We start from the raw sequence: 27,874 nt of genomic DNA, 5'->3' as shown, positions 1-27,874 counted from the left end.
AATTTTTCTCACTTAAGGAGAGGGATCGACTTAGTCTTTGAGGTTGTACCATGCTCCAATTTGGGTGCAGCTCTTCACTTTCCCATCGGCACTTTTCTCTGAGGACTTGATCTCCTTGGCTGCTTCAAAGTTGGGTTCTTCTATCCAAGCTGTCATGAACTTGGATTTTTGGCGGTTACCTCCTTTGTTAGCTAGAGTTAAAATAATTTATAATCTGAAAAAATATTTGGTGGAATCATAGATATGATGGGAGAATGTGATATCCGAAAAACAGATACAATAACCAAAGCCTAAACCGGCTAAACAAAGGAAAGGTGCTACCCATCAAAGCCAACCCAATAGGAACAGGACAAAACTACCAATCTTAGGAAAGGAACAGGCCAAGAAACCAAAAGTTCAATTTGAATTTTTTTTTGCATGTTTTGAATGCGAACATCTTATTCATCACACAAATGAGTGTCTTAAGAAAGACAATGGCCTAGTTGACATCTCCCTTGCAGCTCCTTTATGTAATGGTCCTTTGCCCCCCTCATTTGACTTTTGAGTTCTTGAGCTTTCACTCCCGATTATTTCTAAGCAAGGTCACTGTGATTCCCCTTCGAATCATGCTTCTAGCTCACCCTTCAAGTGCCAGCAGTCTTCAGTGTTGTGGTCATCATCCCGATGAAAATGATAATACTTATCCATGTTGCGCCTCTTAGGGTGTTGTCCCATTTTTCCTGGCCACTTGAAGGCTTTCCCATCCGAAGCATTCTTTATCTACATCAGTACGTCGGTTCTTTTGTGATTGAGAGGGGTGAACCTTTCGAACTTCTTCGGTGGATTAGGGGCATAATTTCACTTTGAACGTTGCCTTTTACCTTCGGAAGTCTTATTGTCTTCTTTCGATGCTCGGTTCTTCCCCATCTTCCCCTCAACTTCTTCATCTGCCTCAAGGGTCTCCTCCATGTTAATGTATTTCTCACATCAAGCCTTCAACTCTGCCAATTTCCTCAATACACGTTTTGGTAGAGACCTTTTTAGCTCTTTGTTTTTTACTCTTCCTAAGAGGGTCGTGAACTCCTCCTTTAAATCCAAGCCCCTGATTTCGAGCTTCTCCTAGTGGAAGAGTTTCATGTAGGCTCGCAGGGATTCTCTCCCTCGTTGCTTTAGGTTCAGTAGGTTGACTATAGTCTTCTGGAGGGGTTGGCTACTTAAGAAGCCCTTCATGAATACGTGGTTTAGTTCCTTGAACTGTGAATTGTCTTTGACAGCAGACAATTATACCACGATCCTACAGCTAATCTGAATATCAGGGGAAGTGCACGGCACATGATGTTTTTCGAGACCCGATGGAACTGCATGATGATCTTGAAGCCTTCCAAATGATTGACGGTTCCCCATTACCATCATGGGTGTTGTACTTTGGCATGCAAAACCTAGCTGAGAGAGGATCCATCATGACTCCATCATCTAAAGTCGTGTTGTGGGTGAGATCTGGCTCTTGAGCCCCAGCTTGGTTATCCACGACCTTTCGGTTCTCGTCTTTGAGTTCTATGATCATCTACTTCAAAGCAGGGTTGGTCTCTCCATGTCGGGGCTCCTCTTGCCTTATCTCCGTAGAGTGTCATGCCTTTTCTTTGTGTGCTAGCTTTTCCTTTTCCGTTTGGTTATGAGGGTTCTGCCTAGATCGGACTAACCCAGAACTATTGTGATCGTTGTCTTGGCCCTGCTCCAGCTGGATGCTTATGTCCTGTGTTGTTTTGTTACTCACTTGAGTAACAGCTCTAGAGACTTCCCACAATGTATCAGCTAACTGATCATACTTTTGTCGAAGCGCATCGAATTGCATCCTCTTGACCGATGCTTGATCATCGACTTTAGTACGAGGTGGATCAGTCGATCCTCGATTCTAATTGCCACAAGTTGCTGCTAGCCTATCAGCTCCGCATTTGTTGTGTCCCTTCTGCCCGAGACATAAATGTTCAATAGGACTACTCAGGTTCACGACATAAATGTTGAGCAGTCCTTCTCTTCTTTTGTTATGTTTGCTTCACCATATCCAAGCACCTACTACTCTCGTCTTCCCACATATGGAGCCAATCTGTTGTAGTCAGGGATCCTCTGATAACTGGACGTTTATCTCTGCACTGTGAAAGAAGAGGTAAGAGGCCCGGAGCAGAATCTAGGTTAATCTTTCAACACCCCAATTAGGGATTTGTGTAACAATAGCAGAGTAAGGAGAGCAGTAGTGAGCAAAATAGTGAACTTACCTCTTCTGGTCTCTCCCTTCTCCTTTATAGCATTGGATCCCGCAGTTTCCTACTAGGAGACATCCTCCTATTTTGATAAGCCAAAGGTGGTAGACGGGACGTGTCCCACAAGTTTCCATCTTTAGAGCGGAATATCCTTCTTCCTTTGGGGAATCGTATTGGCTTTCCTTATTAGAAGAGATTGAGTCCTTCTATGACTCTACCATGGAAGGAAGGTTGGATATACCTCGGATCTCAGGATTCGAGGTTGTTTTCTTCCCACGGGTATTTATGTTTTCTATTTAAATGAGGTGAGGAATTGGTTGACACGTGTTAGCACCTGTCATTCAATGAGTTGTATGCGTATCAGAATTATTAGTGGTGACTCCTAATCTCAGTTTAGTCCAGAAAGTATTGCTAACACTTCCTCAATATCAACAGTTTTGGGAGTCGTTTATCCTGGGTGTATTTTTGTGCTTTTTAAGATTAGGGTTATCCCAAAGAGGAGGAGAGTTTCGGAAAGTAGGTTTTTACAATCTGAAAAAGAATCAAACTTATTTAAATGTTCCCCTTATTTTATATTTACTCGAAAGTGCTCAACCTACAGGAACTGTTCATGGGGTCAAAATGTTATATATAAGGTGTTATCTCATAAAGAGGAGAGTATTAGAGTTTTGACTTTTCTTCATCAGAATATAGAAGCTTTGGTTTATCGCTTGGCCTTGTGCAAATGTTGTGGCAAGGACAGAGTCAGTCAAGTCGTCTACAAGTAAGTAAATTGCTTGAATAGAAGTTATAGATCCTTCATCGGTAGAATTAATTATTCCTTGCAAAGAACCCACATAGTCCATCTTGGATGAACCATGTATTTCTTTTTTCTTCCTAGAAATTCATTTGTATTAAAATTTTAAAAATATACAAAGCAAGATCTCAAAAATAACAACAACAAAAAATAGGCAAGGAGAACAAAAACACCTATCCCACCTTTGGCATTACCATCAGTAAGAAAGGGCCCTGAACCCGTAGCCTATTAAACAAAGGACCTCAAAACTAATAAAAACGATATCATGGACGTTGAAGAGCATCCATCTCCATATTCGAAGATACCAAACTTGGCCATGCAAGGACTAAAGCTGAACTTTAAAATCTTTCTGCAGATTTTGCCAAGAAATCTGCTATAGAGTTAGCTTCCAGATAGCAGAGAGTCACTTTCCACATAATTGACTCCATTAAAGGAAGCAATCCCCTCCATCTTCGATGAACCATGTAAATCTTTGTTTTCTTTGTATGTGATTATCTTTCACTTTTTTTTTTTCTTTGTGGGTCAATCATTGGTGTTCTACGTACGTTGTTAATTTCTAACAGTCCGGACACACTAGTTGCAATTAATGTGAAAGCCATGTAGTAGAGAAACTAACCTTTCAACTAGCATTTTGACATAAGATCCAACTCATGCATAAGATGCTTCTAGTGTCCTCTAATAATTCAAAGCCAAGTTCTCTTGCTGCAATCACAAATGATGCCTCATCTGGAGACTCTGTCTCGTATGAGATATTCCCAATCTCATCATCCACTTCAGGTACTGCCATGGTTTCTAGTATTGGTATCGTATCGATCGTATTGACCATATCGTATTGGTATTAGCTGAGATCGATACCTAATACCTGATCGATCTAGATCAGTTACCCGTATCATTTTGGTGTAAAAACAGTAAAAAAAAAAATTGTACTTTTTTTTTCAAAAAACAAGGGCAAAAGTGATCGAGAAGCATCATTTTGATCCGATTGGTATTGGATCGGTATCGGCAGATACCAATACCGATACCGATAAGTAAATCTATGGGTACAGCTCTGTGGCAGATTTCCCATAAGCGAAAGAACTTTTGAATGACATCTGAAGTTGATTCATTAATCCATCTCCCACTCATGATCCTTTCATCCTTAAAATTGAACCCTTTAACAATATTAGGTTTATTATCAGTAGAATCCTTAATCTCCTCATGAATATTCAATGGTGATCCTTTTCTCTTAGCCATAGCCCTTTGAACTTATGTGATCCCACGACCGTAAGTTTTCCCAGCTATCGAACACTTGATGAAATTCCATGGAAGTGCAGGTCAGAGTTCCTATCATATCTGAAAGTATAGTGTCCACTTGGCCAAGTTCCTCATTCAAATTTGAAGTGAGACTTGAGACTAGTCCCATAGAAAAATAACTTGAAAATTATATTTACATTTCTTTAATTTAGTTTGTACCATAGTTGGAAAATCAGGTTTTCCACTACACTCGTCTATATCAAAACCAGGTGAGTCAAGCAAGTCAAATATAGTCACATTTGCACATAAAATCCAAAACTAGAAAAACAAGTAATCAGGAATCTACCTTCTTTTGATTGTCATTGTCTTATTCCCAAAAAGCACATAAAGTCAGTGAGGGTTTAAAAAACAAGAAATTCAAAATAAATTTAAAATGCCTTTAACATAACGTCGTTGTCAAAAGCTGTCTTTTGCATAGTTTTCAAGTACAAATGTAAGATGAGAAGATTGAAATTCGAGGTGATACAGTCCAGTTAATATTTCCAAACTCCCCACAGAAACCATTTTTCATTTTTTCAATGTGAAAGATCTGAAAAAAAATGTTTACCATAGCAGTTTGATTTGTCATTTTGTAATTTTAAACAAAGTGGCCGAAATATGGATGCAAGAAAGGAAATCCCTTGACCGCAAGGCTTTAGCTGCACGCAGAAGGATATCGGAGGATATTTTAAAAAATATACTAAAACCCTTTTAGGGGTGTAGTTTAAAGGAAAGATTACCTCTGTTCTTCTTCCTTGGTTGAATTGGTGTTGAAGTTTAAAGGAGTCTTTGAACAATAAATGGAAGTACTCGTTGTTCCTTTCCATCTTTGGCATTACCTATTATTTCTTGTGGCAAGCCAGGAATGTGTGAGAAGTCAAATTCTCTTTCAAATCCTGTTGGTATCATGATTAATATTTCCAATTACAATTCCTTTTACCCAAAGAGTATGAAGGCCCGGCCTGGCCTCCCCTGCCCTGAAAGAAGTGAGAAATGTGATAAAATGGTCCAAATGGTCATGTTTGGCTTTGTTGCATATGTGGGAAATGTTGACCATCAAAAAACACCTTTTTCTCATATTTATGACTTTACCAGCTGAAACGAAATGAACCAAAGCCTTTTCAAGTGGTGTGAATCAACCGCTCGTTTCTGGGACCTTACCTACTAAAATTAAGGAAAAGAAAGCTAAAAAAAACAGAAAGCCAGGGGAGTCCTTTAGAGTTTTCAGAAACTTTTGAAAGGCAACAAAAGGCTTTAACAACCCTGCACTAGACAGACTGGAAGGCATAACAGGAATACACTCCAAGGAGTAGGGTGCTAACCTGCATTTCGTTTACAGGTTCATGGTTCAATAGAGATGACAATACCAGGTGCCTCATGTGTCAAAATACCTTGCCTTAACATGGAAACTTCATCACATCTTCACACAGATTCCATTACATTAAAGCAGCACCACCTCTGCATTTGAATGATTTCCAATGCTACTGCATCATGTGTTAGCAGCATTGGCAGCAGTTCCACACTCATATTACAACAAACTTAAGATGCAGAATGCACAGGCAGGAAACATCCAGACTTCAAGAAATCATAGATTTCAGTTCATACTTTTTCCACGGATACACAGAACTATATTATGAAAAAGCATATCAATTATACATGTGGGATTCTAAGGAACACATTGCCATTCCTTGGTTGGTGGCAGTGAAACTGAAAGCTGAAACCAGATGCATCTCATATTTCCATGTGACGGTTCCATTTCAAGACGACCGTACCAGAAGACACTGGCAATAGAAAATTTCCATCAACTGAAGAGTGGCACTTCAAACCATTAACCTTAATTCCAAAGAGATAATTAACTTAAGAACCAATCTCCAGTCGAGAAAATTTCACTACTTCAAAAACATAGTTGAAAATTATATGTTGCTTCTTCCTCAGTGATATTTCCTGTGGGAGTCGGATTTTGAGGAACCTGAATGTCTCCCTTTGTCCCTTGATTTCTTCCTTTCTCTCTTGGACTCACGTACCTTCTTGGTGCCATGATGAGACCTACTAGGAGAGTCAGTTCTGTCAGTTCGGTGCTTTGAGTGTTTTCTAATTCTACCACTACTACTCTTTGCCCCAGAAGAACCTCTTTTCTCTTTTGACCTTGAACGGTCATGATTTCTAAGATCTTCAGAAGAGTCACTATCTGAAGCACTGTTCCTACCATGCTTTCGTTTAGAATGTGTTATAAATCTCTCCTCTTCTGATGATGTGTCACCCTGGCACCATTTTAAGCTCCTTCTATCCTTCTCATCTTCTGAAGATGCATTGCTGCTCCGATTCTGGTACCGTCTTGAGGGTCTTCTATGCTTTTCATCATCCGATGATGCACTGCTGCCCCTGCGCCTGTGTTGTATGATGCCTGTTCTATTCCTGTCATTATCTACCACCATCTTTTCCATTTTAATTTTATCATTGTTGTTTTCAGGATGGTCAGTGCCAGTTACTTTGCTATCACCACTTTGTGGATTACCATAACCAAACTCATTTCCATCAGACCTGCCTTCTTTCATAATATCCAGATGGCTCAACTTACCATGTGCAACCTCCTGAACTTTCAAGGCACCATTTTGAGATACAGGGATTGAAGGTGTATCACCAACAGGCTGGATTTTAAAATCCTCTACACTTTTACTCGAGGATTCTTTAAGATAAGCTGAGGTGCTGGCCCTGTTTGTCGACCAGTTTGGATCAGGAGGAACCACTAAGCCTAGCTCCTTACCCAAGGACTCCAAAAAATCTCCTGCTATCAAACGGTTTAGAGTAGTATTAGCTACTGCTTCATTCTTCTTGCCTGGATCCTCCACCTGGTTGAGACTAGAAGTCTCGCCTTCATCATCTGAATCATCAGAGAAAATTGCCTGCAAAAGGACAATAATATTCACAAGACAATTTCAAAACTCACCAGCATGTGTGTGATGCACATATGCACAAGATTTATACTCTCAAGCCTCAAATGATATGTGCACACATACATCTACCCAGGATCCAACATCTGTGTCGATAAACATATAAGTGTTGTTCATACATGCAATGGAGTTAAAGATCGATACTGGATGTACTTATAAGTAATACCAATCTGGATTTTGTGGAGGCCATTTAATTGGACCATCCTGGATTGTTCCAGATCATCCAGATCAATTCAGTCCAATATCAAAATGGACTGGTCAGTCTGAAATTCTAGTCCAATACCAAAACTGATCTTTAAAATCATGATACAAGCAGCAAGTACCTTAATTAAAAGAAGAAGAAAAAAAACCTATTTAGTACTTAAAGGAAATAGTTACCCAAAATATATTCTTCCATTGGCAGATCAGCTTACCATTTCCAGTAAACGTTTTGCAGTTTCAAAGAGATGCATGCCTTTATAGTTTCCTCACAATCTCACATCTTTTCTCGGTGGTCAAGATGCAAGTGATGCACTAAAACTAAATGCAAGTACAAAAATATGAATTGTTGCACTATTAGAAAGCCTCACTGGCAGCTCATTGCCCAAAGTTTAGGTGAAAGGATCAGAGTAGCAGATATGGCTGTTGTCTGGGCACCAATTTTGCAAGTACAAAGACTACTACATTATACTGAACTATAAAGCAGATAAAAGATCCAAATATCCTAACCCATGCTAAAGAACATATAACGGTGTTTATGAACCATTCACCAGAGCTTCAATAACCTCCTTAGCAATCCAACCAAAAAGAATACATCTCTCTTTCGGTAATTTGTAAAGTAAATTAATGAATGACAAAGGCTTGAGGGGATAACCTGAATGAGAAAACAAAAGCACCATGAAATAAGTATACCATCCGAAACTAATGAACAGAAATAGCAGCTCTCTACCCTTAAAGCCACCATAATTGGGTGAAGTAGTATTTCAAAATGACCCAGGATCCCTTCCACACCAAAAAATCCAAAAAAAAAAAAAAAAAAAAACAAAGTGAATTTGGACTAAATACTTTCACCCACAGAGATTAATATCCATTCAACTGTCTCGAAAAATTCTCCACCCCTTGCTGGTTGCACTAAGCAAGGCACATTGTCCTCAGGATGATCTGCCAAACTTCTAAAATAAAGAACAGCGCAGGAAGATATAAGCCACAGATTCAGCTTCACCAACATAATTGTACCAAACATTCAAAATTAATGTTCCTCTTGAAATCAAATGGTAAATCATAAGACTCCCCACCTCCCACTTTGATCCAAATCTTCAAGTAAGGATGAGAGGAAGGCTGGAATGTTGGATCCTGAAAGACATTCATACTTAACTTGATTGAAAACAGACCTGACTTGTGGATATACAAAACACTTCAATCAGTTTCCTCATTAGATATAATCACCACTGAAATTAACTTACCTACCAGGCCTTTGAATTCCCAATAAAAGATTCTTTGGAGCACCTGGTTCCAATTAATATTCTTCTAATCATACTCCAAGTAATACTACAGTAAGGATGATTCTAAGTCGTAGACGCTAGGAGAACTCCAGCTGAGCAAAAGATCACCAAACCACAGGTAACTCCAAAAACCTTACCTTTAAGGAATCGCCTATTTGAATTCTGATACCTCAAAGAAAAAGGTTAAGCTGTTGCATGACACCCTTCCCTGGTCCATGTGGATAGAGTTCACTGAAAGACTTTTCAAGCGATTCAAAAAGCCAAATTTACAGGCAATAACTGATCCCATAATGCATCCTGCTCCTCTCCAAACATCCACAGCCATTTACATAGTGTGGCATGATTCATAATTTTTTACTTTCCAAAATCCTGACCACAAAGCCTCTTAGCCCCCATATATATATATATATATATAGAGAGAGAGAGAGAGAGAGAGGGAGAGAGAGACAGAGAGAGACAGAGAGAGAGAGAGGAAATATGTGGGGATGCTAGCTAAGGAACGCCTTGATAAGGTTTACCTTACCAACTTTAGATATATATCCAGATTTCAATCCTTCCAGCTGATTTTCCATTCTTAACACACTGGGTCAGTTAGTTACTCCAAAAGGAAAATACATTGCATCATTTAACTCTGTGGTCAAGCTATGTAGGAGACACTAGCGTGATAGCATGATACCATGCATGAGTTTATTGCATCTGCCAATTCGACTGGCTTCATAGATTCCCCAGATTTCTGTAATTGTGCTCAATTCTTCTCTTCTGGGTTCACAAACTGCAGCTACAACAAAGAATTGACCTTAAAGAAACATCAGCCAACAACCAAATCTAAATAACCTGTTGAGAAGGAATTAGCACCATCTGAGTTCATTTCAACCACCACAGTGGATTGGCCCTCAATGTTGATTAATCCATGGCCACAGATAGGCAAGTTAAAGAGCTTGCTATTTGACCCTGGCTAATCGCTGATGATGCTTCCAGCTTCTGAATCGGAGACAAATTACAATTCAATACTGTAACTAGGTCTGCCCAAGTTCGACTCAGTAGGCAGTCTTCCAAAGACACTATAGGGCCACTCAATTTGTATTGTGGCATCATAGTCCATATCTCTGTGAGTTGGAATCTGAGAAACCACACATAACCAATCTCAAATATATCGCTCCGAAGTGCTAACATACACAATCCAAGAGGAGGCCAAACCATACTTCACAATACCACTCTCCCACAATGTGAGCCCAACAATCTACCAATGAGGACATTCATAGGACAGCAAACAAGAAAAGTGCACAATATTCACACATATGCATGCAACATAGATCAACAAATAAGATGGGTGGATGAATATCGATTGAGTATACAAATGACAGGATGGATGATGTGTCCATGTACAAGCCACAGTTTTATATTACCAAAATTTCAGATGGAACTAAAGAGAATACATACAGCTTTGAAGTAATAAGCATGTACGTGTGTGTGTGTTTGTGTGAGTACGTGTGTGTGTGCGTGTGTGTGCATTTGACAAAGAAGCCTCGAAAAGCTAGCCAGCATTGAAACATTAGAAGAGAACAACATATACCTTGTACAAATCAACAGGCCTCTCCACATTTGCATTGTGCATTTCAACATCAGCTTCTCCAAGATTTGTTTCGTCATTTTTCTCTTGAAGTTTTGACTGAGATATAGGCAATGCATCTTTATTTGTAGTAACAGACTGTTCAGCTGTTGTGGTTTTGACAGAATCTGATGTAAAGAATAGAGTTTCTATCCTGCTCCTGACCCTTGGAGCTGGTGGGGGCTGCAAATAGTAACAGGTATGCTTTCAGAGGTTTTTTAAGGGATCACATCCATAAGCAAAGCAAGAATATGCCATAGAGATGAAGAATGGTTCTAATTTTTGAGACCCCAAGGGGATAGCACAGTTGGCAAAGGCCAAAACCTCACAATAAAGAGATCATGAGTTCAACTCTCCTTGGGGCCTATCTATCCAAAAGAAAAAATAATAATAATAATATATATGACATAGAGGAGCAATTTTGGAGCATTTATAGCAGAAATTATAAGTGAAATTTGAAATGCAGTCTGATACTGTTCCAGTTAATACTGAATAAGAACCTCTTGAGCAATGTACTGAAGTCTGCATCCAAAGCTCAGTCTGGTCCCAGCAACCCAATGACATTACCAAAAAGGTTTTTTTTAAATGAATAAATAAATTCATTACCAAGGAGAAGAAGAATACACAAGGGGAAAGGGGGGGAGCCAAGAGGCCCAATCGAAAGATAAACGGCACTAAAAAACAATCAAGCCTTAGCACAAAAACGCAAAATGCAAGCACCAAACAAAATCAAATCGAGGCGGGGGAGCAAATTACTAATTTTATTGTAAAAGAAAAATATAAAAGACTTTTAGGAGAGCTTGGATTTTAAAAGATCAACAACCAGCACGGTTGAGTGGTTTATTCAGTTTGAAAGTCCTATCTTTTATGCATATCTGATGCAATGGCATTATCATGGCTGGACTGGCATGACCTGATCTGGAAAGCCAAACTGAAACGAGCTATAGAACCAATCCAGCCTTTTGGTCTAACAAGGGTTGCTAGGGGTTTATTTAGCTATTTGGGGTTAATCCGGGAATCTGGCTTTTATTTCATTTATAGTTGGATATGTGTAGAATATTTGACTGAGTTGTTTCCTAGTTTGAGAAGAGTCTGTATCAGTAAATTTTTCTATTTTTATAGTCTTTGTTTTCTTTATACACATTGTTTACCAATGATTGAGAAGGTATGAAATTAAATTTGAGTTGGGTTGGTTCTTCACGGTTGTGGAGTTGCGCATTTATGAGCAGGTTGGTTGACCACCTTCTGTTCTTGTTTCCATCTCTTTTCTCTCTTCTTCAGGTACGACTTTTCTTCCTCTTCCCTTTTTCCCCCGATGACCTCCATTCTACTCTTTATTCTTTCTTCTTTTCTTCTTCTGTTTCTGCTGTTTTCTTTCCTTCTGTATTATCTTACATCTTTATCCTTTGTGTTTCACCTTTGATGTTCTTAACCCCCTACCCACGTTACTCTGTTCTAGCAGTACCAACAGTTCCCCCTATATCAGGTTTGGTCTCCCTCATCCCCTCCCTTTTCTTCCTAAGGTTTTTGGGTGGGAGTACCTCTAGCATAGGAGACCCAAGCACTCAAGTTTCAGCTCCTAAGCATGGTTCAAAGTATCGGTATCGTATCGGTATCAGCTGAGACTGATACCAATACATGACCGATCCGGATCAGGTATCAGTATCGGAATAGGGGTAAAATCATTTAAAAACAAAAAAAGTCTATTTTTTGTGAAAGGTAATTGCAAAATTGACCGGTCCAGATCGGTATCGGATCAGTATCAGACCTGATTCTTTTGTAAGGCATTTTCTTCGCTTGGTGAGTCACCCAAAAGCATCGAGAAAGGTCCTATAAATATATTTTGATATGATCAGCACTCACATTTATGCTATGCCCTGCAGCGTGTTCGATCTTCAGGCCTTCTGTTGGTTGCTTCTAAGAGACTTAAGTGTTAAGGACTTGTGAGTGAAATTTCAGATTGGAAGAGTTCCAGTCAAGGGAGAAATCTCACTCGAAACCTGGTCTGTTCTGTCAAGAGGTTGAAGACAACCTAGTTTCCTTATTTACAGATTAGGAACACTTCTCCCCTATTTTATCAAATAACCTTGTCCAATAGAATTATTTCTGTCTTATTCTGTTCATTGTTTTAATTACCAGAAACGCCCTCCACTTCAGTATTTATTCTCTGTTGAGTTCCCTGACTCTTTGTTCCTCCTTCCATTTAATTACATAATCGCCATAACGCCATTACCTTTAATTTTTTAGACGCTTATCATTTGGGTGGGCCATAGTTTTTAAGGCGTTGGTAAGGCGACGCCTTAGTAACGCCTTGGCGCTGATGCGGTCTAGAAATGGTAACACAGTGCTCCGCCTTATGTGAAATGGCACCTTATGGATTTTTTTTTTTAAACATATTTTAAAATTATTTAATGAAGATTCCAAATATAGATTTTTTATTGGTAGGTGTATGGTTTTGTTAACACTTGAGATATATGGGATCAGCTTTACTCCACCAAAAATAACCAAAACAAACAAAACAAAAACACGATTCACAAACAGGGTTTGGATTTTGTCAAGGGTTTTAAGAAAGGGCTTTGAGAAGGAATCAAGGAACAAGGAAGAACCACTGATTCAGGCGACCATTTTGCTCCGGCAACGGTGAACTTCATTCTTCTTTGACAGGAGTAGAAATATAGTGGATGACCTTAGGGCTTAGGCACCCATTTTGGCATCATAGAGGTAAGTATAATAAATACTTATATTTTTTATGTCTTCTTTTCTTTATATTTATAATTTTGTTTCATAATTATGTATTTATATTATATGAAGATGAACTTAGTTTATTCACTTTATTGATTTGTTTTCTTGATGAATATCTTACATTGGTATGAATATGAACCTTTAATATCTATTTAACATATGAGTAATAGGATTCAACTAGGATTTTAGTCAAATAGATTGGTTTTATAAAAAAATTACACAGGAACGCCTTAGTGATAAGGCGGGCATCGCCTTATCGCTAAGGCGCTCCGAAAGACCCTCAAACGTCTCCGTCGCCTTACCGCCTTAAAAACTATGGGGTGGGCCCATAGCGACCAGAAACTAGGGTTTTGGGAACCAATGTCGCATCAATATCCTTACCTTCAGTCAGTCCTAAGAAACAAAGACAGAAGCAGGGGTGGCAACGGGTGCTGAACCTTCAAATAAAATCCATACCCAACCTGCCATTGGGCCTTTCCAAGCCCATTGCATTATAGGCAAGGTAGAGTAGGTTGGACTTTTAACCCTTATCATTACTATTCCTGGGTAACAGACTAACAGGACAGGTAGTCTGATTGGCAGGTCTGGACTTCAAAACATTGATCCAAAGAAACCGAGGATGATTCTCCTTCTCCATAGAAAATTGAGCAATTAAGCACAATTATAATTTAGCAAATAGCTGATTATAATTATTTGAAAAAGAAACAACAAACTAAATTTTGCAGATGGCTAATCACAGTAAAAGTTCAAGAATAAAGAACTCTGCAGATGAACAAATTGAGAACGTATAATTGAAGGAATAAAATGTTTCATCGAAAAATAACAAATCTGTCATTTGCAAAAAGATAAGTGATAAGAGTAGAAATTAATGAAAAGTACCACAATAGTACCTTCCCCATGAATGGATCAATCATATCAAAGCGCTTGCATAGAATAGGTGAAGGACGCCACTGAAACTCTTCCCGCTTGGGGTACATTTTTTTTATCATTAGCTCTTCAACTGGAGGAATCTTCGCGTGCTGTATATACACATCGTTGTGAATAACTTGAATCATAGTCTTCAAACCCACAAATCTTTGCAATGCACAAACTGGTAAAGGTCTACCTACCTCCATTCCCCTAGATGTAAACTGCAGCCCTTTAGTTACTGAGAGATCAAAAACCTGCTGCCTAGAAGAAAGATTTGCTTCTTTATTCCATCCTGCCTTCTCCAATGTCTCAGTTGCAGCCTCAAAGTCCAATCTCTCACGAGCACGATCAGATTCTGACATACTACTAGCTCCTCCAGAATCAATAGTACGAAGGCCACCTTGATACTTTTCCTTAAGAAACCGTTCAAATCTTTCTTGCTTTGCAGGATCATCTCTAAAAGGTTTTGCAGATTCTGGAATGTCATTCTGTACTCACAAAAACAGAGTTGACCCTTATTAAAAGAAAAATGGATGAAGCCTGAAAATATTTTACACCAGAAAGAGGATACTCCAGCAAGGTGGAAAACATCCACTAAATTATTCGCAATGTGGATCTACATCTGGATATTAAATAAAATGTGCCACTTACAAGTGATGCAGGATTTGTAAACGTATCAGAAAGATTAAACTGGAGATGAACATCTGCAGAAGAAACGGAAGAGCTGGAATCCCTGGAGCTCCTTTCTAGGGGCCTTTCTCCAAGAATTTTACCACGGACCTCTGCCGTCATCTTTTGCAAATTTGACGTTGATTTCAAATTCAGTTGTTCCTTTCTCACATCTTTTCGCTTCTGCTGCTCCTCCCAAAGCTTTCTTTCATAGTAATCGTGTCCATTTCCTCCAATAAGGAAACAAAATAATGGATTCGCTTTATTCTTCTCTTTGGAGAGATCTTCAAATAATTTACCACAGCGAACAACCAAAGTTGCAAATCCTTCAATTAATATCCTCATGTTATTATCCTCTGGCGGAGGAACCTCTGGAGGAGGAAAGTCAGCAAGGTTGTATCCAGTCTCAAGAGAAGCAGGAAATTTGTGATGGGGTTCAAAGTCATTTGGGATAGATGGAGGATCAAATCTGGACAACAAATATGTACAATAATAATGAGAACAAGATTTAGACAAACACACTAAACAATCATCAGAGAAGCAGATAGCTTTTTCAAACGATACTATTTCTAGTCTTCAATCAATTTCAAACTTTGGAACTATCACAACAGATTCATTAGTAATTTCTATTCGCCAAGTGTTATGTAGCTAATAGCTTCCATTGTGGGACTTAATAGGAATTTAGAAATAGTTCAACTTGAGCTCATCAGAAATACTCTACTACTACCACCACCTTTCCATCTTGTAGTCGGAATTAGATGCCACTTTAAAACCAGGCAGAACACCCTGTTCATTTTTTCCCAGCTTTTTCTTATTGTCCGGTATCATTCGTGCAGGCTCTTCAACTTCTTGAACATAAGTCTCTTGAAAATCAAAACCTGAAGAAGAAGTTGTCAAGAGGGGAAAACAAGATCATCAAACTGAAACTCATCAGAAATAACTTCAGCAAATACTTTGTATAATCAGATTAGATATCTAGAAGAACAAGACCATGAACAGGGTATTATTATCTGTAATGGCAACATTCTGAACATACAAGTCCCCCTCCCCCAGAAACACACACACAAACACATGCAAAACAAAAGAAGAAAAGCAAAAGACCTCCACTAATAGAAGCGACTCATTTCTACCCGAATTCCATACACCTCAAAACCCACCAAATCACTTTGAAACGATCCTCACATAAATTCTCATAAGAAGACATAAGGGAGATGGCCTATACTACTTTGACATTGATTCCTCATCTACGGCAGCAGCTGCTACCTCAACTGGTGTTTCTCCCTTACATTGACACTACCAGCTGGGGCGGCACCTTTCTCTTTCCAAGCTACAACTTATGATCCCTGGTTGCAAGTCTATTTGTCTCGAGTGTGAAGCTTGTAAGCTTGGAAAACATCACCATACTGTTTTTCCATCTCATAATGAGTCTAGGAGTCGGTATTTATTTGATTTTGTTCATTCAAATATTTGGCGCCCATGTAGGGTGAAGAGTCGGTCCGGTTCTTATTACTTTGTTTCATTTATTGACTATCATTCTCATATGTCATGGTTGTATCTTTTGAAAGATTGTTCTGAATTTTTGTCTGTCTTCAAACAATTTTATAAATGAAATAAAAGTTCAGTTTGGCTTTTGTTTGAAACTTTTGCGTATTGATAATGCTATTGAAATTACCCAACGTGAGATTTCTTCGTTTTTGTTCTGACAATGGCATGATTCACCAAGCCAACTGTTATTATAGACCTCAACAAAACGGTATGGCCAAGCAGAAAAGCCAACATTTACTAGACATTGCTAGGTCTTTAAAATTAAAGAATTCCCAAACCAACAGATATCAGTTTCTTCTACTAAGCATATATTATTACCAAATTAAATTGCTATCACTGCGGTAACCATTGGCAAATGTAATGTTATCACCAGGATGGAAGCATAGTGATGGCAATCACAAGTTATTGTAACACTAACCAGAACCATAGATATCTTCATCTTCTACATCAGGTTCTTCAAGTGCTCCAATGCCAAAACCAGGAGCCATTTTTCCTGCTGATAAATATAACTAATTAAGTCAATTCCCCATAACATCAAGATGTAAAACGTTCAACTTCATATAGACCATAGATGAGAGAATTAAATCTTTTTAGTGTCTAACAAGTATAGGATATCCAATAGAACATCAAGACATATACTTACACTTAGAAGCAGAAAGACTATCTTTCATTGAAGTATACCTCCTATTTACAGATTCCTTATTTCCAGATGCACGCAATCTTTTCCTCTCTGAAAAATGCACAAAAAAATTTCAAAGGTGTGAAAAAAAAAAGTTTCTGGCAGCCAATGGAACAAGTAACAGGCCAACCATTTATTTAAGAGAATGATCGCACCTCTGAACTCAGGAGCATGCTTGAAAGGATCATAACCCAAACCATGCATGTCCTGCTTTGGATCAAGTACAAAAACCTGAGATAATGAAAACATTAGACGCATGCCCTCCCCCCCCCCCTTCCAACAATTAACAACTGCACACTTGGGTGAATTCATAACTGAAGAGCAATTTGCAGTTTCTCACATACAGCTGGAGTCTATTTATCATATACTAGTCCCATACTTGAAAGTTTTAGTCAGCCATGGGACCGCCCTGTCAATATTCAACTTAGCTGACACCTTGGATTATAATTGACTCTCTCAACGAGATGGATTGACATCCAGAATGGGCATTGCTGCCATTTCCTGGCCTCATTGGTTTAGAAGGGATAGAAGAGGGTTTTCCAATAAAGTAGAAGAGTCTCATTCACAGCTCTTTGTATATTCAAAAGACTGTGTGATGTAGATCGAACCTGCAACAGAAGGGGGATGCTGGTTCCATTGAACCAGACCAGCCAGCCCCAATGCTGGCCCATCAAGCCAACCCAAAACCAGAAATTACTGTTCTTGTGAACATTATCCATGAATAGTAATCTGGTCCCATTTTGTTTCCTTTTGTGTGTAAACAAGTCGCCAAAGTCAGATTTAGTCTTCTAGATTTTCCCTATTGTCATATGTTAGTTTCTTAGAGTACAAGTCAGTAGTTAGTTACTAAAAGTCATTAGTTTCTATTTTATGTTAGTTTCCATTTTTAGTATGTTTCTAATTTGTAAGGTTGTGCCTAGTCTATATAAGTGAGACCATTGTAACCAATTTAACAAGTGAAGTTTATTTTGAGATGGCTTATGCTGTTTTGCTGTGAGATATAGTTGGGTGAGAGGCCCTAGGTGAGATGCCTAAACTTGAGGGATGAGATGTCCAAAACCTAACCTTATTCTTCCTCCTTCTCAACCTTCCATCGATTTCTCTTTTCCTTCTTTATTTTCTGTTTTTAGCCTTTGTTAGAGTTATTTGAGTGTGTTTGAGTGTGCTTAGAAGTGTGATTGAAGATCCAAGACCAGCCACCAAGTTCAGATTGAAGTTCACCCACAGGCCACAGGTTCCAGGATCGATCACCATTGTCAAGGGTTTGGTGAGAGATCGACCAAGGCCAGATCTCCCCAACCAGCAGCCATCTTCGGAAACCCTTTGGAGGGTTTGTTCTCCACATCAAGGAGGCCACTCGACCAGCAGCTTGAGTCCAGCTGTAGGTTGTACTTAGATTTTTCCCAAACCTTCCAATTGTTTCCTAATTGATAACCTACTTCAGATCTCCTAAACCACCCAACAGTTCGAGTTCATCTTTTGAAGGGTACCTAGACAGGTTATAAGGAATTCCATTTTTGAGGATCATCCAATGCCAGGAACCCTAGTTTCTAAAGAGTGATCAAAAGTTTCCTAATTCATGTAACATAACTATCAATTCAACCATCGTAATTGTCCCATGTTTTGAGGGTTTGTTGACTCATATAGGGCCTTCATCTACTCCAAGTTTCATCTCCATCCGAGCCACAGTTTGTGATTTCTCGATTTTCTCCCTATTCAGCCAGATTTTCAGATCCTAACTGGGATTATGTCCTATTTGATCTATTCTTCCATCAATAGTTGATGTAGATCAAGCCTACAAAAGAAGGGGGCTGCTGATTCCATTGAACCAGACCAGCCAGCCCCAATGTTGCCCAAGCCAACCCAAAACCAGAAATTACTGTTCGCGTGAACAATAATTTGGTCTATCTTTAGTTGATTCGCATATAAGCCTACATGCAAAGCCCAAAACGAGCAGCCACAACCTCTAGTTGAAAGCCTCAGAAGCTAAGAACGCTTAGCCAAGCAGCTGCTGCAACATAAGTCCCTTTTTGTTTTTCCTTTTTTGTGTTAACAAGTAGCCATAGTTAGATTTAGTCTTCCAGAATGTTATGTTAGTTTCTTAGAGTACAAGTCCGTAGTTAGTTACTAAAAGTCATTAGTTTCAATTTTACGTTAGTTTGTTTCCAATTTGTAAGGTTGCGCCTAGTCTATATAAGTGAGACCATTGTAATCAATTTAACAAGTTAATGAAGTTTATTTTGAGATGGCTTATGCCGTTTTTCTGTGGGATACAGTTGGGCAAGAGGCCCTAGGTGAGATGCCTAAACTTGAGGGGCGAGATGCCCAAAACCTAACCTTCTTCTTCCCCCTTCTTAACCCTCCATCGATTCTTTTCCATTTTATCCCACTATTAAGGGAGAGTGATTTGAGAGCTATTAGAATTTAGAAGACTAACTGAAGTCTAGAATACCAACCATCCGTGCAGCTTGGAGAACAGCCCAAGAGGAAATCGATTCAGCAAGAGTCAAGGTTTTGAATACTTAGATCGAAGTCCAGATCTCCCAAACCAGCTAGTAGTTTTAGCTCATCTTTTACAAGAAACCTAGACATGTTACAAGGGATCTTAATTCCAATTTTGAGGATCATCCGAAGCCAAGAACCCTAGTTTCTAAAGAGTGGTCAAAAGTTTTCTAATTCATATCAACAGCATAACTCTCAACTCAACTGTCAGAATTGTCTCATCTTCTAAGGATTTGTTGACCCATATAAGACCTTCATCTACTCCAAGTTTCAGCTCCATCTGAGCTACGGTTTGTGAGTGCTCATTTTTCTCCTATTCAAGCCAGATTTTCAGATCCTGCCTGGGATTAGGTTCTTTGGGATCTAGTCTTATATCACCATGATCTTTGTGCATCCATATGCAGGAAATTCAAATAGAGAGAATTCAATTTTTAACTGGTTTACTCTTACTTGCAGAGAAAAGAGCTTCTACACTCTTGTATAGCTGTATTTTTGTGCTTTCTTGAACAAAATCTCTAGTACATCCTTGCAAGGTCCGAAATTTCAGTTTTGACCAAGGATTTGACCAAAACGTAGTCAAAACCCCGCATGTTAATGTGGTTGGTTTATTTTGACCATCTCGGCAATGGTTATATATTTTGGCCCGAAACTTCAAGGAGACCCTAATTAAGCATCTCTAAACATAAAGGATCCTTTAGATTGTTAAAAAACACACCTAAAATGCTAGCTTGGTTTCGTACACTAGGTTAATATTATGGTGTACCTTGGCTGTATACTTTCTCAAATATAACCTATGCTACACATAATGTATTACTGTAACACATAAAATACAATGAAAACTAATATATGCATTACAAATGAAGAAAAAACATTAATATTATTAAATGCCATAAATGTTGCAACTTACAAGTACACGTACAAGTGAACAAGCGTTACAACTATAAGTGTACAACCATCAACCAAGGTGAAACTCAAAAGACCCCTACGAAGCCGTTCCTCCTACTTTATGTCAATATCGCATAGAGTTCTGAGCAAGCACAAAAGATGAGGAAGATTGTTGCTGTTGATGAAACCGTTCCCCCCGACTCTATCACAGAAGGAGGTCATGTCATGCTATATCTAAAGAAACGATCAAAGTCCACATAGCAGCACAATAGGTCTCATCATCAACATACTCTAGGTATCCCAACCTACAATATAAATCGCCGGTCAGGAAGATGATGCAAATGTAGATCCATTGTAGCCGCTTGGTGGATCGGACTGATGTGGTTGTTGGAATCCTATGAATGAGAAGAAGCCATCTACAAAAGATGACACACCCTGTGACTGATCATCATGAGAAGTGGCGAAAGAAGATGATGAAGAAGCATATTGATCAAAGATGATGAAGAAGCATATTGATCAAACCCATTATACCCACCATAACCACCATACCCAACAATGGATGTCTCTATGGGAAATGAGGCTGCACACACTATCTTGAAACTCCAATCCCACAATATGCACTACTCCCCTTTAGACTGAATGCTGACATTGCCTATAAACAACTACATTTTAAAATGGCTCATCTTCCTATTTGATTCATAGGAGAGAGTTAGTTTAATCATGCTACATAGGATGCTACCCTGGTGCACGCCCCCTCACATGTGAAAGTTATTTTAGAGGCCTGTGCCACAAGTTCCAACTAGATAGGAGGATGACAAGATAGTGCATAAAAAAAAATATTTAAGAGCTCACAGGGGGGAACAAAAAACAAATGGGAGGAAAAGAAAATGAATGTGATAAAAAGAGCCAACAATAGCAACTCAACCTTTTCCCAACTAAATGGGGTCGGTTACAAGGATCCTTGAGAGGTTAAAATAATAATATAAGTAAAAAGAGGAACACATCAACACATCATAAACATCCCACCTAAAAAGGGTCACCAACATGGATCCTTGTCCTCCAAATATCTCTATTTGAGGTCATATAAGAGTCAAGACCCAAACTTTGCATGTCTTTCCTCACTACTACTCCTATGGTCATCATAGGCCTGCCCCAGCTCTTTTAGCTCCTTCCATCTAAATCTGACCACTCCTTACTGGTGCATCCTAAGGCCTCCATTGAACATGGCCATACCACCTCAAACAAATTTCTCAAAGCTTGTCCTAAATCAGGTCAACTCCCAAATCAGCTCTAATATGTTCATTCCTTACTTTATCTCTCCTATTTTTGTCACACATCCATCTGAACATCCTCATCTCTGCTACACTCAGTTTATATATATTACACTTCTTGACTGCCCAACATTCCATTGCATATATCATAGCCAATCTTACAACTACCCCATAAATTTTCCTTTAAGCTTTACAGGAATACGTCAGTCACATACAACTCTAGAAATACCAGTCCACTCCATCCATCCTACTTTAATTCTTTGAGAAACATCTCCCTCTATATGACCTTCCTTGTTTATGGTTGACCCTATATATCTTAATTTGTGTGTGTGTGTGTGTGTGTGTGTGTGTGAGAGAGAGAGAGAGAGAGAGAGAGAGAGAGTTATTACTGAATATTCCATAGATTACTATGTGAATACTAATCCAAATAAATGGTATGGATTCAAAAAAAGTTAAGAGAATAAAAGGGGACCAGAACGGAAGAGAGATCGGTTTCTTCATAACACAGATTAAATACACTCACAGGTGTATTTCCAGAAGCACATATATCACCATCAAGCTGCTCAGCGACACTTTCATGATCACTGACAGATTCTGCACCCGAGGGCTTTGTATCATCAGCAGAAAGTGCCAGCAATGCTTTTCTGCCTTCTCTACGAGCATCTGTAGAAAAATGACAAGGATTTGAAGTGAGATATTTCTAAAACTCTAACATCACGTTTAACTACAGAGACATCCTCATTAAGGAAGAAGCAAAATAACCAGAAGAGAAGCATATTTATACAAATTTATAGATAGATAGCACAAGAAAATAGAAGTGGGAAGAGAGAATAAAATTTTTGCAAAAAACATGCTAATAAAAATAAATTTTATATATGCCAGATTATTTTCTTTTAGGCCATTGGTCAATTATCTGTGAAGCAACATTGATGCAGATACGTCACTTAATGGGCTTATTTTATTACAAAAAAGCCTTAGGTTGGGTTATGTATGCATTGGGCCTTTGATTTCATGGGTTTTCTTTGTAATGGGCCACTTTAATGGCCTAAAATATGGGTAGAAAGTAGGAAAAAGAGATTTAATTAAGTTTAGTTAGAGTCCTATTTTGAGTCTATTTTCTTTGTTATTTCAATTTCCTAGTCAGTTTAAGTTTCTCATTTAGTTAAGGATTGGGTTAGGGCTTTCCTTTTGAGTGTTTAAGTCAGTTTTGAGTCTTCTATATAAGTTTGTAAGGGGCTACAACATTGAACATGAATTTGATTGAATGAAAAAAAAAAGCTTTGTGCTAGAAAACTATGAGATACAGTGCTATGAGAGACGGCTTGGGTGAGATGCCCTTAGGAAGAGTGAGATACTCGACCCAACCTATTCCCCTACCCCCATTCTTCCCTTCATTCTCTTATTTCTGTTTTGTTCATACTATCTGTTATACTATCTGATTTTTAATGAATTTACTAAATTGGATCACTTGTGAACCAATCTTACATTAAACATCCAAAGTCATCATCCACTTCCTGACAAGGTAATGCAATTTCTGGAGTGAAATTCAAATCGTTCTCTTCCCGGCAAGGTGATGCAAGGGCATCTCAATCATTTTGATGCAGTATTCAGCTAGAACAAAGAGGAAGAAAAGACTTCCAACGACTTGGGTTGGTCTGGTTCAATGCTGAACCTGTTCCCTGGTACAAACCTGGCCTATGTTACTAGTCATGTGTTACTGTTCATGCTGGTTTTATTTTCTTATTTAATTTTTAGGAAAAATGTATTCTGTGGGGGCGTGGCCCATGTGCCAAGACACATGTGGGGGAATGACCTGTCGCCCCTCATGAAAGGGAAAATGACTCTTCTGTGGATGCTTCCTGATGGCTCCCATTGGCCCTCACACAAGCGCAGGAACCACACTCCCCCACAGGAAAGACTTCCCCTTATTTTTATTAGGTTGTTACTCCGGCTGGGATATACCCAGTCCTGATAAATCCAATCCAAGTCACAATCAAATAAAAGCCAAAAAGTAATTAATGCATGTGCAGGGAACATGAGAAGCAGCAACTAGTTAGTTCTATATTATCTACAGTTGTAGAGTCCTAGAAGATATTATATCAGTCACCAAGCCAGTTTCATTGTAGGATGTGCAAGTCGTTGAAAATGTACATTTCATTAAATAGTCATTAGTCAAAGAGTGTACAATTAGGTGTGGAAGTCACAATGAGAGCCTAGATTCAAGAATCCTTCCCTCCACTCTATAAAAGGAGCAGCCTGGAATCATGTTTTGAGCAAGTTAATTGAAAGAATTTTCTTGTGTTGTTAGTGCTAATCCTACTTGAAGATGGGTATTCCTCCAACATTATTGGATCAGACCTTGAACCAAGGCCTGTCCAAGGAGGTGGACTCTTCCCATTCTCACGCATTTCATATCCCACCCACTTATAATCCTCATATTGCTATCCAAACACATACCCATCTACCGCAGTCCTTATATTTTCACTTATATTAGGAGCTCTGAGCTACATCACACTTCCTTTCGCAATCACCAATTGTTGTGAAACCAGGCCAGCAAAAGATAATCTTTTGGATTTATTTTTGGATTACTTCAATACCCTTAGCAGTGCACCAAAGCTGAAGAAAGCAGGGCTAATTCTCAGATAAAATGAAGCAATGATGATTAAATACTCCTGGAAAAGCATACCATACAGAGAGCTTCTACGCGAATCCCTAATTGCATGACCATGCCGCCATCCCATCTTCAGCAGCAGCTTTACACCTAAACCAGAATGACAGATGGGCACACAGGTAAACAGAGAGAGAGGGGAGTGATGTCAAATCTTTTAAGTAACTGCTGCACTAGTACACCATATTGATAAGTTTAACTGAAACAAACCAACAGAATTTGTAGCAGGCAGAACCATTTCATCTGGAACAGGTCCAGGAATAGCCGATGGCCTGTAGTACATGGAAGACAAGAATAAACCAAATAATCAAGGTTGATAGCTATGATAAACCAAATAATCAAGGTTGATAGCTATGAAACCTAACTCAAATTTTAATGGTGCTACAGAAAATAAGAAATCAAAGAAATACATAACATAGCAAGGTTCGAAATTTTGGATTTCACCCCCATTTTGACTTCTGCCAAAATCGGAATATTTTGGTGAAATTTCAATTGTCATTTCATTTCAATTTCTTCTGAAACCGAAATATTTCGAGAAAAAAATCCCCAAAATTTCGAACCAGTTAACATAGTAGGCTACTAGCATGAAAGGACCTCCTCTGCTGTTCCTTCTCAACTTGTTTACGCGCAAGTTCTGCAGCTGTACATCCAAATGTATCAAACTGCAAAGATGCTCCCAAGGAATGGCCTTGCATTTCCTAAACATTCAACATAAACAGAAGAAGATAAATTACAATCTCATAATGCGAACAACAGAAGCCAAGAAAAGTAGCATTCCAGGGAAAAGAATTCTCCATTCACAAAAACAGACACCAACAACCCAAAATTTGCAATAAAAATTACTAGTTTTTTGAACATTTCCACGATTTCCCATAATAGAACAACATTTCCACAATATTCTGGTTTTCCAAGTGACAGGATATTCCCATCAAAAACTAAAATTTTAAACCAACCAATTTTCAAGCAGAGAGCAATTAAATGGCAAAGATTCTCTTTCAGCATTCTTGCCACTTTTTCTTTCCAATAAAATCACTTTGTTGCTGATTTAAAAAAAAAAGAGCATTAGGCCCCGTTTGTTTGACAGATAAAAAGGATTGGAAAACTTGTGAGGGTGGATCCCACATGTTGTTGGTTGGGTTGACAAGGAAACGAAATAACAGAATATGTAATTTTTAGTGGGGTGGAATTCAATGGGAAAGAGAGGAAATGGAGGTAGGTTGGAAGTCAATGGGAAAGAGCGGAAATATGAAGGAAGAGAGATAAACATAAAACAACTTTTCCATGTTTTCGTAGCACCTACACTTAGGAAGTGAGTGGGGTGGGAAAAGTTGAGTGCCACATCAGCAGACAACAATTATTGCATTAAATGACCTTTTTTGATACTCATATTTGTGGTAGTTTGTGGTAAACAAAGTACAGGTTTCCCACCCCTTTTTACCTCTTCCACTTTCCCCCATCAAACAAATAGGGCCTTAGTTTCCTTCATAGAAGATTGTCTAAAAAATGTGAATAGATCAAGTATGTGCAGAGCTACAGCACCTCCCAGTATTGAAGATTTTGAACAGATCTAAAAACACAGGACCAGTCCAGAAATTGCACTTATTTTAAAATCTATGGGGTATAAACTTTTAATTCTTTGGTAATGTAAAGCCGGGTTGACAAGTCAAACCAAGCTCAAAACTACAAGATGCTTCAATCAAAGAACAACGATTAACCACTCTAACAATTGCACAAATATTCAGAGTTGACAAGGATACAGATTTGGGATATCCTTGTTGTTGACCCTTCCCAATTGGTCTTCTCTGGTCAGATCAGTAGTATTGATATCAGGGCTTTATAGGACTTCAACTGGGTCCAAATCATCAACTTAATTGAACCCAACTTACAAGGAAACTAATGAAAAATGAAACAAACTAGTTAATCCCGTATGCAACTTTAAAGTCCCTAGTTTAGACCCATAAAAGTAGCCTATTACATTCAAAACACATGGAATCAAAAGGCCCAATATGCATGGAACCCAACCCTAGGCTTATTCTTAATAAAACAAGCCTATTTTGGTGATAAATCTGAATCAACTCTCCCCATCTTGAAAAAATTCTTACACGAATTTTGCAATGACGAGGGGGAAACAACATGTGAGTTGCAAATATAACCGTTTCAAAACAGAATTCTAGTTGCTTGCAGACTTGTGGAATGTAGTCTTCAAGACGTGGAGCTTTCTCCTCATGGCATAACGATCTCTATATGTTCAACCTATGAATCGATACTAGCCATGAATATTGTATGTATAGAGCCATCAACGTTAGTAACCTTCTCATCTAGGATTGGAGGAACAAGCTCTTCCTTTTCATCATGAATATCAAAGACTTATTGTGGAGTGCTCTCAACCACTACCTCATTGTTCACAGCTTCAATATTGTCTACTCTGTTCTCTTCAACATAGAACTTTTCAGTGGAATCTTCTATCTCTTGACCTTTTGTCCTTGAAGATTTGAGAACTATCTCTTCAACAGGAACCTTGACTTCAGGTTCTTTTGATTTGAATGGAGACATCTCCACTTCCCATAGAGGTGTTACAAGTGCTATTAATGATTCTGAGACACCACCACATCGCTGCACTCTAGCTAATAGTTCATCCGTTCGCACCATTTGTTGATTCAGTTGTTTCAAGATCTTAAAAATATAATCAAAATTCTTAGGACTAAATTCACTATTGCTCATGTTCAGCTCTGATAGTTCAGGGTTGTTCTCCGCCATGCTCTAATATAACTTAATGTAAAGACAGGTTGACAAGTCAAACCACGCTCACAACTGCAGGATGCTTCAATCAAAGAACAACGATTAATCACTCTAACAACAGCACAAATATTTACAGCTGACAAGAATACAAATTTGGGATATCCTTGTTGTCAACCCTACTTAGCTGGTCTTCTTTTGTTCAGATCAGTAGTACTGATATCAGGGCTTTATAGGACTTTAACTAGGTCCAAATCAACTTAAATTGAACCCAACTAAAAAGGAAACAAACTAATTAATCTCGTATGCAACCTTAAGGACATGTTTGTTTATGTAATTCTACAAAAAGTGAATCCAAAGATTTACAATTCTTAGTTTTATGAGTTGTTTGGTTCCACTAGAATGACTCTCAGAAAGGAGGCACATACTTCCTAAGAATCACCAAATTAGCTAGAATGTCCTTTATAGCCGAGTTTATCTCAACACCTAAACTCAGATATGACATGTTTTTAGACCCTAGTATAAAAGGGATAATCTATGTAGGAATGACAAAAATCGAGAATACTCTTGGAGAAAGACTGAGCCGCAAGAACCTCTCATTCACCACTCTCACACTGACGAAGGACGCCACTGACCAGAGACTCCTCCAACCAGTTACGACAGGTATCTCTCGCTTTCTCGATCAATCGTTCTCTATATGTGTGGATGTTGCTGAAGAATTTTATGAGGAAATCTTTATTCTATTTTCAAATATGTGCCGTGGATTAATGACTGTGATGAAAATGTATGGCTATCATCCCTATTTTACAATTTTAGGGTTTTTGCATTAGACTTGATTTCGGTGGTATTTTGCCATATCTGATTTTTTGTGCTGCCTGTTATGGAAGAACAATATTGTTTCAGGTTTTTTTTTTTTTTGGTT

The 27,874-nt window shown here is 38.6% G+C and overlaps 1 protein-coding gene across 5 annotated transcripts in view; it reads right to left on the bottom strand.

Annotated features, from left to right (window-relative positions):
- Positions 1–5,683: 5,683 nt before the first annotated feature.
- The window catches only part of LOC122079230 (G patch domain-containing protein TGH), a 28,314-nt gene continuing 6,123 nt past the window's right edge, over positions 5,684–27,874 (bottom strand). For 4 of the 5 annotated variants that reach the window (XM_042645508.1, XM_042645510.1, XM_042645509.1 and 1 more), the window contains 13 exons: positions 24,811–24,914; positions 24,427–24,488; positions 24,235–24,309; positions 22,072–22,211; positions 17,046–17,121; positions 16,855–16,941; positions 16,630–16,707; positions 15,400–15,544; positions 14,649–15,135; positions 14,198–14,485; positions 13,979–14,107; positions 10,311–10,529; positions 5,684–7,208 (listed from right to left, as the gene is read on the bottom strand). In XM_042645508.1, the coding sequence (XP_042501442.1) occupies positions 6,237–7,208; positions 10,311–10,529; positions 13,979–14,107; positions 14,198–14,485; positions 14,649–15,135; positions 15,400–15,544; positions 16,630–16,707; positions 16,855–16,941; positions 17,046–17,121; positions 22,072–22,211; positions 24,235–24,309; positions 24,427–24,488; positions 24,811–24,914 (2,862 nt within the window). In that variant the 3' untranslated portion in view covers positions 5,684–6,236. The remainder of the gene's footprint in view (positions 7,209–10,310; positions 10,530–13,978; positions 14,108–14,197; positions 14,486–14,648; positions 15,136–15,399; positions 15,545–16,629; positions 16,708–16,854; positions 16,942–17,045; positions 17,122–22,071; positions 22,212–24,234; positions 24,310–24,426; positions 24,489–24,810; positions 24,915–27,874) is intronic. The other variant, XM_042645511.1, reaches the window with a different exon arrangement.

The sequence above is a fragment of the Macadamia integrifolia genome, chromosome 5, assembly GCF_013358625.1.
Source record: "Macadamia integrifolia cultivar HAES 741 chromosome 5, SCU_Mint_v3, whole genome shotgun sequence".
NCBI classification, from domain to species: domain Eukaryota; kingdom Viridiplantae; phylum Streptophyta; class Magnoliopsida; order Proteales; family Proteaceae; genus Macadamia; species Macadamia integrifolia.
Note: the sequence above shows the minus strand (reverse complement) of the source record. Positions and strands in the feature narration are given on the sequence as shown.